At 37.8% G+C, this 18,282-nt stretch overlaps 2 protein-coding genes across 10 annotated transcripts in view; one reads left to right on the top strand and one right to left on the bottom strand.

The window, feature by feature from the left end:
* Positions 1–4,132: 4,132 nt before the first annotated feature.
* Positions 4,133–15,204, top strand: PACRGL (parkin coregulated like; the record flags this gene model as incomplete). The annotated part of the gene is made up of 7 exons (XM_080343951.1): positions 4,133–4,270; positions 5,876–5,943; positions 8,178–8,268; positions 10,321–10,455; positions 12,017–12,124; positions 13,120–13,200; positions 15,148–15,204. The coding sequence occupies 7 exons, from the start codon at positions 4,133–4,135 to the stop codon at positions 15,202–15,204; spliced, it is 678 nt and encodes a 225-aa protein (XP_080200077.1).
* Positions 15,205–18,217: 3,013 nt separating this feature from the next.
* Positions 18,218–18,282, bottom strand: part of KCNIP4 (potassium voltage-gated channel interacting protein 4) — a gene marked incomplete at both ends in the record, with an annotated part of 414,628 nt that continues 414,563 nt past the window's right edge. For all 9 annotated transcript variants that reach the window (XM_080344082.1, XM_080344081.1, XM_080344086.1 and 6 more), the window contains one exon: positions 18,218–18,265. In XM_080344082.1, the coding sequence (XP_080200208.1) occupies positions 18,218–18,265 (48 nt within the window). The remainder of the gene's footprint in view (positions 18,266–18,282) is intronic.

The following is an 18,282-nucleotide window of genomic DNA, read 5'->3' as shown; positions in this document are numbered from 1 at the left end:
ATTGCATTTCATTTACTGATAAAAACTCCCTGCAAATTATTAATATTTTTGTCTTTTACTTATTTTCAAGCACTAAGAAAGGTTTATGACAGTTAAATTAAACAAACTAAAAAAATACATAAAGGAAAAACTCCTAATAACTGGAGCTAATGCTATACAAGTGTACAGTAATAATTGTCTGTCATGACACCATATTTAAGACTACAAAGTGGTATCATCACAATGGAGAAAAATGTTAAAATTTGTCATGTTTTGTTGATTTATATATCGTATAGACCTTACAGTATTCTTCCCTCTGAACTGTCCATCCACCAAATAGCTTTAAAACGTCACAGACTAATTCCTATCACAAGTACCAAAAATAGTGGGGCACAGTAGGAAAAGTGTTTTATTTTAAACAAACTTCATTACAAGTATTTTGACCCACATTCCCTGTGTTAATTTTCAGCAAGACCTTAGAAAATCCAAGGCCAGGTAATAATGAGGAAGCTACTCAAGGAGCAGGGGAGCTGCAAATTCATAGGCAAAGTGTAATAAAAACCACTTTAAGATTTTGCTGTAGGAATCAGTAGGGACTGGATGTGTGTTTAACCTTAGGACTTCTCTTTTCCCAACTCTTAACATGCAAGTTAGAAAAATATATCCCTAAGGGTGTAGTTATTTCCTACTCAGTTCTAAGAATGTAGGTGGCGAGTGTACCTCTGCAGGCACACGTTGATGCCTGTGCGGGGTGCCCCAGCATGGGAAGGGATGTGCTGGTGTTGCACCAAAGCCAGGGCAGCACCCCTGGGCAGATCCTTGCATGAAGGCAATTCCCTGAGAGCCAAATGTAGTGTGATTTGTCTCAGTTCAAGAGACGGAGTGATGCCCGTCTATCCACAGCCACAATTCAGCAGGTGTCTCTCAGACCCTGATTTCACACACCATATCTCACTGCAAGGCGAGCAGCATAGTCCATGTTTTCAACGTTCAAAGCACAGCAAGACTCCCTGCCGTGCCACGCACACCACTGTACCGTAATTCTTTTCTTTTGCATTTTTCAGAAAACTGACTGAACTCTGAACTAAGCCCTGCTCTTGCACAGAGACTGGAATCTTACCTGTCCTTTCACTACCCAGCCATTTCTCCAGGAGCTCGGTGGGAGCTGCTGACTCCACAGAGCTGATCAGTGGTATTTTGCTTCAAGCAATGCAGCAGTTCATACCTCCTACTGACTTAGGAATTGTACTACTACCTTCTGCCACGCTTGAATGTAGCTGTAGTCTGTTCTGTACTCACAAAGCAACTATAGCAGCTATAGGTATAAAATGATACTAAAATATTGAACTAAAAATAAACCGTGCTCAGAAAAGTAGTTATTTTTTCTCATTATGGAGTTGAGCATGCTGGTTTGCATTTTGCACTGTGATTTTCAATGACTTGCACGGTCTGCTTTACAAATATTGCGTTTTTCTGAGAACATTTACCAGCTTGTAAAATTTATGGATAAAAGATGTCCTTTCCTCTATTGCCTTCAGTCTTGTGGAACAGTAATAATTTTATGAAAGTCTGTTGGGCTTAGTTAAAACACTTAGAAATAAAATAGAAATCTTCCCTTCTCCAGCATCATTTTTATAATTTTTTCCTTCTGTATTTCCAAAAGGTCTCTTATGCTAATGTATTTCAAAGGCATTTAATTATGCAGCCCTATTTTAACTCTGCAAATGTCCTCTCGACTTCTCATTATTGGCAGATACAAACCATTTATGTTGGATAAAACTGATTAGGAAATACCAGCATTGACCAAAATCTAATGCAAATGGCAATTTTCAGATAGTTGACAACCGTCAACATTGCCAGTGCATTTTCCTGATTTTTTGAGGAAAATCATCAGAATAGCCTCTCTTACCCACTTCTAAACTCCCATTCAGCTCCTTGTTATAAATTACAAAGTGAGAAAGATTGCGATGGTGGAAAGATCACATCCCATACAATTTAGGCGAACCAAGAAAACATCTTGCTTGATTTATTGTTAAGTGCATGAAAGAATAAACACATTTCTTAAAGTGAGAAAGCACTCTGGTGATTAATAGGGACCACAAAGGAAAAAAAAAAAGAACCCTTTTACCCAAAAGGTCATTTACCACATACAGATGTGATGATGTATGAATAAATACTATATTTGTGGCAGAGATTTCATCAGAAAATCAAACCAAACCATAACAATAACAAAACAACACAAACAAACACAATCCAACCAACCAAAACCCACTAAAAATCAACTTTCTATGATTGTATTTGGAACAAATATGATCACCAATGGGAATGTGACCCTGTCCTTAAAAGCCAAATTTTTATCACATAAAAATAAAAGCAGAATATTTTCCAAATCCTGTTTTCCTTGGGAAGTTTTTAAGAAAGTGACTAAGAACGAGGGGCAATGTCACCTGAAAATTTACCATCCCCACTCTAATCACAAACATATAAAGTTGTTTGAAAAAACTTTTAAATCTAATTTTCGGTCTTTCTTCAGCAAGCTCTGAAGCTCCGACCGGCTGAAGACGATGTCTCAGCTCCCCGACACTCCGCAGCAGCCCAGCGGGCCGGCAGCCCCGCCACCGCAGCTTCCAGCACAGACGGACGAACCGCCGCAGCCCCGGCCCCCGGGACACTCGTTTCACGGCGGAGGCGCCCCTGAGGAACCCGCGCCCCCGCTCGCCCCCCGCCGCGCATGCGCTCGTCAACACACCCCAGGCTCGGACAGCCGAGGAAGTTTGGTCTCTCGGCGGCCCGTAGTTTCCCTGGCAACCGGCAGGAAGCGTCGCCAGGCGCAGGGCTCGCCTGGCAGGCCAGGGCGTGTCGGTGGGGCCGGGCGGTAGCGCTGGGTCAGGTCGGGCCCCGCCAGGCGTGGCCGGGCAGCGGCACAGCCTCGCAGCGAGCGCCGGGGCACTGCGCGCTGCCGCTCCCGAGAGGCCCGTGCGAAGAGGGGTTACCCCCAGGGCCACCTTAAAGAGACGCGTGCGCGTCCCGCCTCGTCGTCTCGCTGGGTCTCCTGATGTCCCATGGTGTTTGTGAGTGTGGGTCCGTGGCGACTTGCCGGAGCTTTGCTGTTTGTGCCTCTTGATGCCCCTTATCTCTTTCTTACACAGCCCTAGGGACACTGCGGGAGGGCTGACACTTGCCAGGGTTAGGGAACAACCTCACCTTTAAAGGCCTGCTTACTTTCATCCTGCCGTTCCTAGCTGACTTCCAGAAACCAAACTCTAGGCCACACTTTTCCTCCTTTGAAAGACGTCTTCTAAAGGTGATTTTTCTATTTCTACTTGAAAATTTATGTCCTTCGCTTGAAGTCTGCCATCTGCCAGTAGGCTGGTTCATTTTTGTGTCAAGTCTTGTATGTCACTTGTTTGATTCCTAACTGTAGTTCTGCTCTCTGATCTCTCTACAAATGCATGTGACTCTCCCAGCTCTTGACTGCACAAGACCTTTCATCTTGCTCTGAAGCCTGAGACCTCCTCATGAAAAGCTGTGTAGCTGGTATATTAACATTTAGAAGATATGTGTACCTAAATCTTTATTTAAGGATGTACACAGAAATTTATTTTTGCATTCTTTTTAACAAAATACTTTCTTCTTACTGGAATTGAATTTTGTTTTATATGTTCTTTATTTACTGCTTTACATTTCTGTTTTCTTATTGATTCTGTTTTACTTTTTGTGTCCTGAATCTACTTGCTCTTCATTCCTTCATCCTGGCCTTTCCTCAAATAGTTACTGTCTTCTGCTATAGCTGTACCCAACCAGCCTATTTCACTCTGGGCTGTTCTGCTGAGCACTGTGATGCTGCTTGGATTTCTGTAGGCTACCCTAAAGGCAGCCTGTAGCTGATTTCACTTTTGCTGCGGGTCTCAAAGTACAGAAATAAACAGGAGCAGTTCAGGATTAGAAGATGTGTGCATTTGAAAGAGAGAGTGATGAGACTCTCAAAATTATGCTGTGCACTGCTTAAGATAGATAAGATATATATTCTTGATGGATTGTTCATGTCAGTCTTTGTACCTGGGGATTCTAACACTTGATATTCTGTCATGTAGGAATCAAAACTATATTATATTTTTAATCTTTTTCTATTCTAGGAAGTAATGTTCCAAGAATGTCATCAGACATCCAAATAAAACCAAAGACTGCAGTACAGAAAAGCAAGACATCTCCTCTGCCATGTTCTCCAAAACCTGCAATTAAACCACAACCAAAGCCTAGCGACAAGCTGAATCCTAAAACTATTAATCCGGTATGTATGAGGGGTAGGTTTTCTGTTTGTTTAAAACAGATCTCACGTTGGAAGAACTCTGCTGACTTTATGAAATGCATGCAGGACATGTTTCTTCTGGTCCTGTTTGATAAATTCAAACTAAACTTTTTTTATTAATCGTATGTTCCATAATTTATAAGCTCAAATGCCTGAGACATAACATGTTTATTACTTTTCTAAAACAGGAGCTTTGGTACAGTAGTGGCTTGGACCGTAACTTTTTTGTTTTCCATGTACTTTTGCCCTAAAAAGAGATTTAGAGCTAAAAGTTAAAAAGGGTTGTGGCTTTTTTTTGGTATAGTTACATATTTTGGCACCTGGTGCTTTAGAGGAACTGATCTCAATTATGCAATGAAACCAAGAATCAGGTAGCATCTCAAAGATCACCTAGACCTCACAAAATCTAGCAAATTAATTGCTAGTGAGTATGACTTGAAACACCGGGGTACTCTAAGTATGTAACACTTTGGGAAGGATTTGGGCTCTCAGAAGATTGGTGAAAGGAGTTGTTTATTTCATCGAAGTCCTGGACCTGGAGAACCAGCTTTGAGTGGGTGAGTTAAAGCTCACCACTGGGCCATATCAGCCAAACAATTGGTAATGTCACAGACTTTTTGGAAAACAAACTAAATCCAGGAGTACTTCGGTGACGTACTTGTTTGCCATAAACAGAGTCTGAATGCTTTTGTATGGGCATTTTTTTTCTTGAAACTTTTTTGCAAATAGTACAATGACTTAAGCCAAGAATTTGTCAAATCAAGCACACAATTTTAGCAATGTTAATGTAGGTTCAAATACTCAGGAGATAAAAATTAAGATTTCATGGCATTACCTACTATATGCTTTGTGATAAGAGGTTTAATCTGGGAAGTCACATTGAATGACCATGCTAAGAAATAATATCATAGTTCATATGCATAAGAAGCATGTATATGACAAAAAACAACTTTGTGCAGTCTTTCCTTCTGTGAAGCTTCTGGTTTCCTTCTCCAGTGAGTCTTCCCTAGATTCTCATCCAGCATGAACCTTCCTATTGATTCCCAGTGCCCTCATACCATTTTGTCCAACATTTGGTGTTTCTCTCACATCTTGTCGCCCTTTAATTTTGCCTATACTCGGATCAAGATGAAATTAGAGTAAATCTGCCTTCTGCATGTTAGTAGTATAACAACAATAAGAGCATCAGGAAAGTGAGAGGTCTTTAATCTGTTAAGAAGAGAATCTGTAAGATTTCAGTGTTAAGATTTTCAAGAGAAAAAAGATAAATAAGGGTACTCCATCAGGAGAGCACTAATTCTACATTATTTACTCATTTTTTCAACTTCGTAGCCAGACAATTCTTAAAAACAGTTTTCTGATAAATGTACCCAATATACATTTTCCACCCCATAGCTGCAGGTTTGGGTTTTTTTGTTTGTTTGTTTGTTTTGGTTTTTTTTTGTTTGTTTTGTTTTGTTTTGTTTTTAATTAGCTTTAGAATTGTATGACTAAGTTCCTTTTTGGTAAACCACAATTTAAAAATCTTTAAAGTTTTTATCAAACGTTACTTTTATGAGTAAATAATGTATTCTTTTTTCTTCACAGTTTGGTGCTCATTCTCGACCACCTTCTGCATTTGCTGCCATATACGCTAAAGGTGGCATTCCATGCAGGTGTGTTTGTTTTGTTTATTTTTTACTAAATATATGATGGTTAGGTAGTATTATAGAGATTCAAATACGTTTATTCATGTTTATTCTTTTATTTAGGCTGTTTGATTCCATTCATTTCTGAAAAGATTTCTGATACTTTACTCTTTTCAAAGTAGAAAGCAGTTTTCCATGTCTTTGAAATTGTCTTATCATAGAATCATTTAGATGAGAAGAGACCCTCAGGATCATCGAATCCAACTAAAACCTAACCTAACTCTGGCACTAAACCATGTCCCTAAGAACCTCATCTATACACCTTTTAAACACCTCCAGCAATGGTGACTCCACCCCTTCCCCGGACAGCCTGTTCCAATGCCTGACATCCCTTTTCATTAAGAATTTTTTCCTAATATCCAATCTAAACCTCCCCTGGTGCAACTTGAGGCCATTTCCTCTTGTCCTATCACTTGCCACTTGGGAGAAGAGACAAACACGCTCCATGCTACAACTTCCTTTCAGGTAGTTGCAGACAGCGATAAGGTCTCCCCTCAGCCTCCTGTTCTCCAGGATAAACAGCCCCAGCTCCCTCAGCTGCTCCTCATCAGACTTGTGCTCCAGGCCCCTCACCAGCTTCATCATCTCCTCTGCAATCTCTCTAGTATTTCAATGTCCTTCTTATTATGAGGAGCCCAAAATTCGACACAGGATTCCAGGTGGGGCCACACCAGTGCTATGTACAGTGGCACAATGACTTCTCTAGTCCTGCTGGCCACACTATACCTGATACAAGTCAGGATACTGTCGTCCTTTGTGGTCACCTGGGCACACTGCTGGCTCATATTCAGCCAGCTGTCAATCAACACCCCCAGATCCCTCTCTGCCAGGCAGCTTTGCAGCCACTCTTCCCCGAGCCTGTAGCACTGCCTGGGGTTGATATTACCCGAGTGCAGGACCCGGCACTTGGCCTTGTTAAACCTCCTACAACTGGCCTCAGCCCAGTGATCCAGCCTGTCCAGATCCCTCTGTATGGCCATCCTACCCTCCAGCAGATCAACACTCCCACCCAATTTGGTCTCATCTGCAAACTTACTAAGGGTGCACTTGATCCCCTCATCTAGATCATCATTAAAGAGATTAAACAGAACTGGCCCCAATACTGAGCCCTGGGGAACACCACTTGTGACCGGCTCCATTCACTACAACTCTTTGGGCCCAGCCCTCCAGCCAGTTCTTTATCCATCACAGAGTACACCCAGCCAGGCCATGAGCTGCCAGCTTCTCCAGGAGAATGCTGTGGGATACGGTGTCAAAGGCCTTACTGAAGTCTAAGTACACAACATCCACAGGCTTTCCCTCATCTACTAGTTGGGTAGTAGTCTTCTTTTGGCTCTTTTTTTAGGTAGTGTTAATAGTTAAGTTGCATTTTTAAAGAATAGCTAGGTGTTTGCAGATTTGGTTTGTTAAGCCTCTTCCATGAAATAAGTTGATTTTTTCATGTAATGATGTTTACTTTCCTACTAACAATGATAATGAAATAAGTGCCATTTTAGTAATTAGACATCTTGCAGTCTTTTTGTGTCTGAAGTAATAAGTATGACAACATTGTCTTGAATATTCCAATTCTGTAGTTGTCAATAATATCAGATATTAACAAAACTAGTTGTAAGTAATAGTTACTGGTATTTTAAGTTACTTTTCTCTGTTTTGTATTTGTCTAGAAAACAAGCACTTTAGTGTTTTTTCAAGTGGATGCAGAATTGCTTAACAAAAATGGAAGTAATTGTTAATACATGTATATACATCTATAAAATAGTCATTGATACATAGCCTTTATCTGTATTTTAGGAATAACTGCTGAATTCCAATATGATTTTTTTTTCCGTTTCAACCGATTTCCATTCCCAATTGTTATTTGAGGAAAACGTTTCTTGATATTTATCAAAATAAGTAACGTTGCAAAAGGAGCATCTTCTGTGTCAGTATGAGAGGCATCTATCTTCATTATATCTTTTAATTTCTGATTTCTATGTGATTGGGAGCAGAATTTTGAAAACTGCCATATCTGGGAATCATAATATTTGCCCTGTTAATTACCATTACGGGTTTCACTGAGGAGAACATTATGTATTGAAATTGTGTATATAACATCATATTGATATTGTAAACCAATTAGTGGCATATTTCAAGTGAATACTGTTGGAAATTAATTATATACTATTATATATTAATTTGTTAAAAATGTATTCTTTATATAGGTTAGTGCATGGCTCAGTAAAGCACAGACTGCAATGGGAATGCCTTCCTGAAACTGTTCCCTTTGATCCTCTTCTTGTAACACTGGCAGAGGTAAACTCTGTTTTCTTGCAAAGTTAAGCATACAGGATTTCCTGTTTGCAAAGGGCATTTTGTAGCAAGCTAAGCTTGCCCTAGTAGACTCACCTACTAGGGAAGTATGAAAAAAACCCCCCGTATTTATGAGGATCTTGTATGGATGAAGATGGTCTAGAACATATTGCTATTTGTAGTTCTTTAATCAGAGCATTTTGAGAGAGCTAGGGAGAGCAACTTAATCACAGTATCACAGTATGTTTGGGATTGGAAGGGACCTCAAAACATCATCTAGTCCAATCCCCCTGCTGGAGCAGGAACGCCTAGGTGAGGTCGCACAGGAACATGTCCAGGCGGGTTTTGAATGTCTCCAGTGAAGGAGACTCCACAACCTCCCTGGGCAGCCTGTTCCAGTGTCTGTCACCCTTACTGAGAAGAAGTTTTTTCTCAGATTTAAGTGGAACCTCTTGTGTTCCAGCTTGATCCCATTACCCCTTGTCCTATCATTGTTTGCCACCGAGAAGAGCCTGGCTCCATCCTCATGGCACTCACCCTCTATATATTTATAAACATTAATAAGGTCACCCCTCAGTCTCCTCTTCTCCAAACTAAAGAGACCTGGCTTCCTCAACCTTTCTTCATAAGGGAGGTGCTCCACTCCCTTAATCATCTTTGTTGCCCTACACTGGACCCTCTCCAGCAGTTCCCTGTCCTTCTGGAACTGAGGGGCCCAGAACTGGACACAATATTCGAGATGGGGTCTCACCAGGGCGGGGTAGAGGGGAAGGAGGACCTCTCTCGACCTACTAACCACCCCCCTTCTAATACACTGCAGGATGCCATTGGCCTTCCTGGCCACAAGGGCACAGTGCTGGCTCATGGTCATCCTATTGTCCACCAGGATCCCCAGGTTCCTTTCCCCTACACTGCTCTCTAATATGTAATTTCCCAACCTATACTGGAACCTGGGATACAGGTGCAAGACTCTACACTTTCCCTTGTTAAATTTCATCAGGTTATTCCCTGCCCAACTCTCCAGCTTGTCCAGGTCCCGCTGGATGGCAGCACAGCCTTCTGGCGTGTCAGCCACTCCTCCCAGCTTAGTGTCATCAGCAAAATTGCTGATAGTACACTCTATTCCCTCGTCCAAATCGTTAATGAATATATTGAATAATATTGGCCCCAGTACTGACCCCTGAGGCACTCCACTAGATACTGACCTCCAACTAGACTCTGCACCATTGACTACCACTCTCTGGCTTCTCTCCTTAAGCCAGTTTGCAACCCACCTCACTACTCTATTGTCTAGACCACACCTCCTCAATTTAGCTGTGAGGATGCTGTGGGAGATTGTGTCAAAGGCTTTACTGAAGTCAAGGTAGACCACATCCACCGCTCTGCCATCATCCATACACCTTGTTACATTAATCTTCAAGATACTGGCCAAATACAAGATAGATACCCAGATAGCAAACTGTTGAGTTAAATACTCCAGTCCTTTTTTTTTTTTTGGATTAAACAAAGCTCTCAATTCCCAAAGTAATTTAGAGCTTCTATTATGGAAAGAAGAAACACTTCAGCCATACGGCTTTTAAATCTTTGAGTTCTACCTGTCAGGTCTTCACTAGAAGTGCATATTTGTACCATCTACATGTTTTTGGTGTTGCAGGAGGGTGTGTGTGGTGGAGGGTGTCTTTCCTTACATAGTTCCCCATTTGTTTTTTCTTTAGGGTATGAAGAACATTTACAAATACAGCCTATTATTGTTCATGGTCTTGTTGAAAAATTACCTTGGGTAGTTAGATTAAGGGAAATTAAGAACAAATATTGATTGAATTGACAGTATTTATAATTTAAGTTTTAATATTCAATGTTCCAAAAGAAAAATAAGAATATTCTGTGAGAAGAGTTGTACTCAATGGCTCCACATGGTGGAGTTAGTGTATTTTATGTTTTGAACTGATGTAACAAAATCTAAACATTATCTTGCTGCTCTGTGGAAATTTTTAAATGTGTTTTTGTTTAAAAGAAGTCCAACTATTAAGCAAACATGTTTTATATTTGAAACAGGGTCTAAAAGAGACAAAACATCCCTATACTTTTGTTTCAAAAGAGGGTTTTAAAGAATTACTTATGGTTGAAGGTGCTACTGAAAAAGCAGTTCCCTTGTTGCCTCGTCTAGTTCCAGCATTAAAAGCTGCATTGGTATGTCTTACTCTTCATGCAGGTATTTTCATGGGTTTGAGTTTTTTCCTTTTTTCTTGTGCTGGTGAGGACTACAAGGAAGATATTAATGTGATAAATCTATTGTATTGGCTTTTGAGCTGTATGAAAGTAGCTATGCGCAAATCTGTGGAAATGTTCTGTTAAAGATCTGAATATAAGCAGAAATAAATATATGTATTGGGGGCATTTTATATATATGCACATAATAACATGAAAAAAAAAAGATTAAGTAAAATGGAGATGCAAGAATAAATGCTTAAATGTTTGATTTAAAAATTCAAAACATACTACAAAAAAACCCCAGCATATGCCAATGAGGAAGAGGGAAGAATACAGTTAAAATATTTGAAGTAATATTCTTAATTTAAAAAATATTTTTAATTTTTCTACTCCTTCAGAAAATAAGATAAAGTATAGACCTCAAAAGTAGTATCTTTTGGATCTTTTTCATATCTTTTAGAGCCCGTTTCTGGTTCAGCTACTTGCTGTCCTTTAATCTAACTGTGTCTCAGTTCTGGTTTTATAGAGATGGCTGAAAGTTTGAAAACTCTTTGTGATATCAGATCAGAGGTTTAATACAAGATCAGAATTGTGTGTTATCAGTATCTTTGGTTTAATTTGGAAGACAAAATTAGAAGAATTATTCGTGTCTTTTCTTCCAATTGCTGTTACTCTACTGATGATTTTTATTGTTGCATTGTTTTGGTATAAAGTCTTGTTAAACCTTCTACTACACAAGGAGTTGAGGACTTCTAGTTTTAAAAAAAAAAGCCAACATGTTCAGGGACCAGATGTCAGGGTGGAAAAATAACTGTTTAAAATAAATGTCAGTATTACTCCAAGAATAAAATAAATTGTCATTAATCAATTTCACTGCTAAAGGAGGAGTGAGATAACTAAAGTGTTAAAGAACTCAGGTTTAGTGGAACCCTTCCATGGGAGCAATAAAGATGACAAAGCACTGTAGAAGTAAAGAGCTTGATAATTGCTGGCAGGTGACAAAGCTGTAGTTGGCAGGGGACTAAATTAATTGAGCCAAAAAGTCATTGGCTCCTGTGTTTCTCCAACAAAGACAATTAATTGTTATGAATTACATAGAAATTACTCTGAATTCATTACATTTGTAAAATGTTGTCTCCCAGTTTCAACATACCCACAATTGAAGGGTTCTTCCTAATATGCTGTGAAGCATTACAATTGTTGTTGTAGCAAACTGTTTATTTTGCCTGCCTATATTTTAATTTCATCAATAAAAAAATATTAGTTTCCTTGTTTCAGAAGGAATGTAAGAGTTTCACTGACATTTTGTGGATACCTTTGTTTTCTACTTTAAAAATGTACTTCTGTTTTTAAATGTTACCTCTAGATACTAATATTCAGTCATATTGTACTTCGGAACTTGTAACACTAGAACAATTAGCAGCTGCACAGTAGTTTGAATTTTTGAAAATACTATATACAGTCATAATGTAGAGATTGCAGTTTTGAAGAACTTGTGCCTCTGAATATTACTGACAGTTTTCCTTTTCATGCTCTGAAGGCCCATTCAGATGATGAAGTATTTGGAAGGGGATTGGATGCTTTAGTTCAACTTAGTGCTGTTGTTGGCCCGCCTCTTAATGATCATCTTAAGCATCTACTCACAAATGTAAGTTTTTAATGCTGATATTAAAAAAAAAACCAACACATCTCTATTTGTTGGTGAGATGTTTACTATAATATCTGCACAGATACAGTGGAGGACACAGCACTTCCATGAAAAGCATTACTTCATATATTCCTCTGTGTCCATCATTCTTTAATAATACGGTGACTTATGAAGTTCTGGCAAGGTCCAAAACCTGCTGTTTAATGTCAATTCGAGAAAAATGGAAGTGTTATCTCTACTATTTGAAAAAGATCCAGCTTCAAGCTTAAGGTGAAATAGGTGCTAGGTGTTGAGAAGTTTTTGTTTGTCGTAAAATGAGTTTTGCATTTTAAGTGTGAATATTTAAAAAAAGATCTGTGAAACTTTCAATAAGATAAGCAAATATTCCCACTTCTTTCAGATGGGAATTCTGCACAAGGAGGTTTTCATGAAAGAGAGTGGGAGTGTGGAAAGTATTTTTATACTGAGTCGTTCTGTAGATGTCCTTCTTCTGTCAGACAGGCTTTTCATGTTTCATTTAGCCTGCTCCCAAAGTGCACTTTTACAGCAAAATAACAGGACCGTTTAGATACCCAGTGCAGAAGAGAGAAATTGCAGTAGTTATTTTTAAAGTGTTTCCACTTTAATAAATCTCTTTCAGTGTACATGAACAATGTGTTAGTTTTTCATGTGGACAGCACTTTAAGAATTACTTTTTTTAAAAAGTTTGAAACATCTTTAAAATTTGTTTGCTAAATGGAAAAAAAAGTATTTTTTTGGCTAACAGTTGAGTCTTCTTTGAAATTACATCTTCTCATTGATTAACATTTTATTGCCTTTGCCTTCACTGAGGTCCGTACTTTGACATCAGTTATAAGCTATAAAGTGATGTTTCTTTTCAGCTTTAATTTTACAAAGCAAGATAAAATAAAGTAATAAAATAGAACTATATTGGCTTCTTTGCATATATTGTACTATATTGTGCAACAAACCTTTTTATTTTACTTTTCCAATAGCTTTCGAGGAGATTAATGGACAAGAAATTTAGAGAAAAAACTACTATTGCTTTACAAAAGCTGGAGCAATATGGTGGAAAGGTGAGTTGTCCAGATGATTATTCTATAATCTGCACATTTGAATGCAACTTTGCCAAAACAACTTCCATCTCAGCCTTTCAGATTATGAACCCCATTCTGAAAACTGCTTATTTTCACGTCACAACTATTTATATTGCATAAAACACAGGCTTTCACACTCTGTCAATCAGCAGAGTTGTGTTCCAGTCCATAGTAAAATATTGGGGTTAGTCTGTTTGATGTGAGTGATAACAGAAATGACATTAAATCTACTCTGGGTGAACCATATTCTGCCAGTTAAGTTAAGTTAAGTTCTGTTGTCTCCCATTTTTTTATCGCCCACTTTTCATTGTATTCTCTGTTGTTTTAATCTCTGAGCAAGGAATACAGGAGTATGTCTTAATAAAATATTCCAGGGGGGTCCATAGCTGCATAAGAAGCTGCATGGCTGGACAGCACATACAGCACACAAAGCCCCACTCAGGATAAATTTCTTTGGGATCAAGTGTGCATCCATGTAGATCCCTACCCATGATATTTGTTTAGAACATTTTTATTGTCCTTTATGGACAATATCATACGATAGATGCCCATGAAGAGTGATCCAGGAATTCACCAAATGTCAACTGGTAAAGAGCTTCTGGCCTCTTCTGGAGGAACAGCACCTGACCCAGCTGACTTAGGCTGAATATTTGTCTTGCATCAATATGCCTGGGATACAGGCTTCACATTCCTTTTTTCTGAGCCTAAATACTTTTATCAACAGGATTTAATCTTGCTAAAAGATCTTTTTTGGTGTTGCTTTCCCATTTCCACTAATAGTTGAGTGCTTAGATCACTTACTGAAGAAACCAGGTACCAACATTCCAGAGCAACCTGGTTAACCCAGAAGTTAGATCTGCAATTGCTGTAACTAAAAAAAAATGCTCTAAGTAATAGGTGGCAGAGTATTGTTCTGCTGAACGTTCTGTTGCTGTTTACTGTTGTATATTATACAGAAAAGAGAAAAAAAAGAGAGTATTGATTGGATATTAATCTAGAAGAGAAAATATTTTCTTTCTTCACCCTATGGACACTTGCATGTATTCTATTAGATGTTCACTGGGAAACTGTAGGAATAACCTAAAGACTAGGGACCATAAATGCAAGTCTACCCATTCTGAGCTTGTGTGCCTTCATCAGTTAGGCACCCATGCAATCAGTGGATGCCACCATTTTTTTTCTTTTTTTGGCACTTATATTCATTTAAGGGAAGTAGCAGCATTTGTACTACAGACTTGAAAAATATCATGACAACTAAATAAGCATGCAAGTTTTTTATTTATATGTAATGAGACAAGAAAAGGAAAATTACATCTCATCTTGATATTCTGAAAATTTAGGCCTAGGTAATATAACTAATCCAGTGAATCATTACCCTCTAATTCTTCTCTTCGTCTCCTGATTTCTTGTATTCTTATCGGTTTTGCAAATAGGTCTGTGTGTCTTTTCAAAATACTGTAATAAAATAAAAGGCAGAAAAATGGTACCAAACTCCTAAATTGTAATTACAAGCAATATTGTATAATCCAACTAATGAATTAATCAGATTTCTATTCTAAATGAGTTATAATGTGTATAATTCTAACTTTTATAGGAGGGTCCCACCCAGAATATCACTCCTCTATTTAAAAATCCTAATTATTTAATGTCTATATTTATGCCCAGATTTAGGTATGAGGTTACATTTCTCTTGAATGTTTACTCATTAGTTATCACAATTCTCCATTTTTTCAGTTAATTATTTTCAAGCCTTTTGACAGTAAATTTCTCAGCTAATATTAAGTTTTAGTGCTCTACTGTTTAAGAATGACAAAGATAACTAAAAGCTGTGAGTCATACAATTTATAGAGACTATATGAATACTGTCATATATATAGTGCTAGTGCTCCTTATTTTATTCACGTTTGCTTTATTTTTTGTCAACAGGCAGCTGTGGCTATCATAAAATCTAAAATTCCAACCTATTGTCCTGTCTCCTCTTGAAGAAGAAATCTATAGTGATTTGTACTGTAAGATGAAGTTTGGAAAGAAACTGCCTGTGAACACCTCTAACACCTATTTGGAGTATGATATATTCTCTTAAAATAATCACAATTCCTAAGTATGAGGGAGAGTGGGAAAAGCCCTATCAGTTTGTGAATATGGAATTATGGAAGATTGTTTAACATAACTCTGTATTGGCTGCTGTTTGCGTATGCATTGTGCTTACAGTGACATTGACTAACTGGCTATTATTTCAAAAACACAGTAAATATTGATTCTTACTTTGTTGTAAATTACCATTTCCTTTAATTGATCTGCAGTGCTTAGTATGTTTTTGGCTGTAATTAATTACCTAAATAGTAACTAACTTCGTGTTAAATTACACATGTATACCTGTTTTTGAAGCACATAACTTCATTTGTTGCATAGGCATAGCCAGATGTAATTTGGGTTCGCCAGGACTTCCTGGGTTAGATGTAGAACCACGAGAATGCATCTAGACTCTCAAGAAGTCAGCTTTTAAAGGTGTGAAGCTGAATGTACTGACCAGCTAGCATACGGTGCAAAACTGAACTTGCTCAGTGCATTCTCAGCACGTTGTTTTGAGAAGCTGGAGAGGCTCTGGAGATCACATTGCAGATGCATCAGGTTGCTCCATGGAACCACAGCCTAGGTTTTGCTCAACTAATTACTTCCAGTTGCTTTTGGGCCTGCTGAATGTGAATAGGAGGCAACTTTGGAGTATTTACTCCAAAGTATTTACTCCGTGCTCCCTTTACATAGAGTTCTGTGATGCCATGTGTATGTATGGGATTAGTTTATAAAGTCAGCTCTAGACAACCTAATAAAATTCTGAAAGTGGAAGCTATGAAAAAAATACGAGTTGAAGACAATAAAAAGATCACAGAAGCCAGCTTACCTGGAAGTCAAGCCTGGTAGGATGCAGTGTTTGTACATGAAAGCACTTTAACTCAATTGCAAAATAATTCCTAACAGATTTTGTAATAAATACTGTTCGGGGTTCATGTTGTTATGGATATTTGAGTTATTCTGTAGGGAGAGCTGACTGAAGTAACAAAATTTGCTGTAGAACTTTTTCTGCTGTGGAAAATTTAACTCTCGATTTTAAAGCTCTTGGAAGGGTGTTTGTGGGGTATTTTTTTGTTTGGTTGGTTGCTGGTTTGTGGTTTTGGTGTTTTTTTTTGTCATCAGAAGATGCTGTTGCATAGGCTGTTAAAAAGTATGTCATGTGAAAACTATTTCAGAATTTTTGGAAAATTACCACTGCTTAGCTAAATTAAATTTATTTCAGGAGTCTTCTAAGATCACTTCAGAGATCAGAACTGTGCTGAGTCAAGATCTAGGTATTTAAGCTTTTCTTTAAACATTTTTGCCAGCAATGTTTCTTTTTTATCTGAAGAAATACAAGTATTTGTTTAACAACTCAAAAAACCCCAATCATGCATCTTGTTTTTCTTCATGTTTACTTTATTATTTTTTGTTACAAAATGTGCACATTTAGTTTACACAAACACGCTACAGCAGATTTCAGGTGTACATGTATTGTACTACTCTTATCCTACACTGGTGATAGCAGAGCAGCCTTCAACATGCCTCTAACATCCCATCTCTACACCAGAATAGATACCTGATTTATTTTTGCAAAAGAATACTTGCAACATTCTTTCTACTTCGTTAATCCCCTTTCTGCAGCGATGTCAAAATGAAGATTGGCCCATCTCTGATAGCTTTTCACCTAGTTTGAAGTATTGGCATAAACTCTGTGGACAATATATATTAAAAAATACATGAACGGGGACAGTATTCGATTGTAGGTACGTACATTTTTAGAAAAATCTTTCTAGGTTTAGAATTAAGGTAGCTCCAATCTTAATGAAATAACTCTTTAAAAAAAAACACGGTACAGTTGTCACATATAGACAATATTATATAGCTGAAGTTTCCAATTTTTTCCTGATTCCATCTCATAATTAAAGATATTACAAAAAGCTGAAACAAATGTTAGCTGGTCTAGCAGTCAGTATTAGTAGATGCTACTACATAGTGATATTCATTCTGAGCACCAAGTGGAATGGAAGCTTCAAAAGGAATTCATGCCTTTTTCTTCATTAAAGGCAGAAAGACACATACTCATGAAAACAGTATTAGGATCCAGTTAAGGTTTCTTTATGAAAAATCTAAAGTCAGAAGATCCTTAATTTTATGCAGAGGACTTTGCAGACACGTCCAAGAAAAATTAGAAATACAGTATGTAGGACTCCTGATACACGTCATGATGAACTAAATGCAGATTTACTAGGTAAGTGTGATAGAAGCTTACTTGTATTCGGTAGGGTGTAAATCTACCAATAAGCAATTGCTTATTTTTTCTATAACAGTTCTTCCTCTCAAGTTATCTATTTTGTTAGCTTTGGATTTTTTATTTATTTAAGAGAAAAGCAAGTCAAAGGTGGAAGGCAATTGCAACAAGATGTGCATTGTACATAGATTATAGCACTTTAACTCAAAGTGTTACTCAAAAAATTGGGATTACACCAGACAAATGTGAAAACAAAATACATGGTAATGCCTCTGTATAAATTAGAAGCTAAGATTTAAGAAATACAGTCAAACATCTGGAGATTAATCCAGTAGAAATGAGTAGCAAAACTAAGAGTATTTATTTAATCTTCTTGTGATGGTATCTGTTTTATCTAGAGGTTGGAATGATAATAAAGCTGCATAATGTCAAGTGTTGTTTTGATTTGGTTTGGAGTAAAAATCTGACTTTTCAGAACAATTTTATTAACTAAGCAGCCACTGTTGAAGTGCTAAGTTGTGCATTTTAGAAAGATTTTTTTTTGGGAAAAGTTTATAATAAAAAAATCTATTTGCATAATACATGTCTCAGTGTAAAGCTGAGTAATTTTATTTATGATAAAGTGGGAAATCCATCTTTTAATGTTGCAGAATAGCTCATATTTGTCCATTAGTTGTAGGCCTAATGTCTTCATTAAATCACATTTTCGAAGAGCTGCATGGATCGCATTATATTCTCATCCTGTAAAAGAGACAACA

Source organism: Nesoenas mayeri (assembly GCF_963082525.1).
Source record: "Nesoenas mayeri genome assembly, chromosome: 4".
Taxonomy (NCBI): domain Eukaryota; kingdom Metazoa; phylum Chordata; class Aves; order Columbiformes; family Columbidae; genus Nesoenas; species Nesoenas mayeri.
Note: the sequence above shows the minus strand (reverse complement) of the source record. Positions and strands in the feature narration are given on the sequence as shown.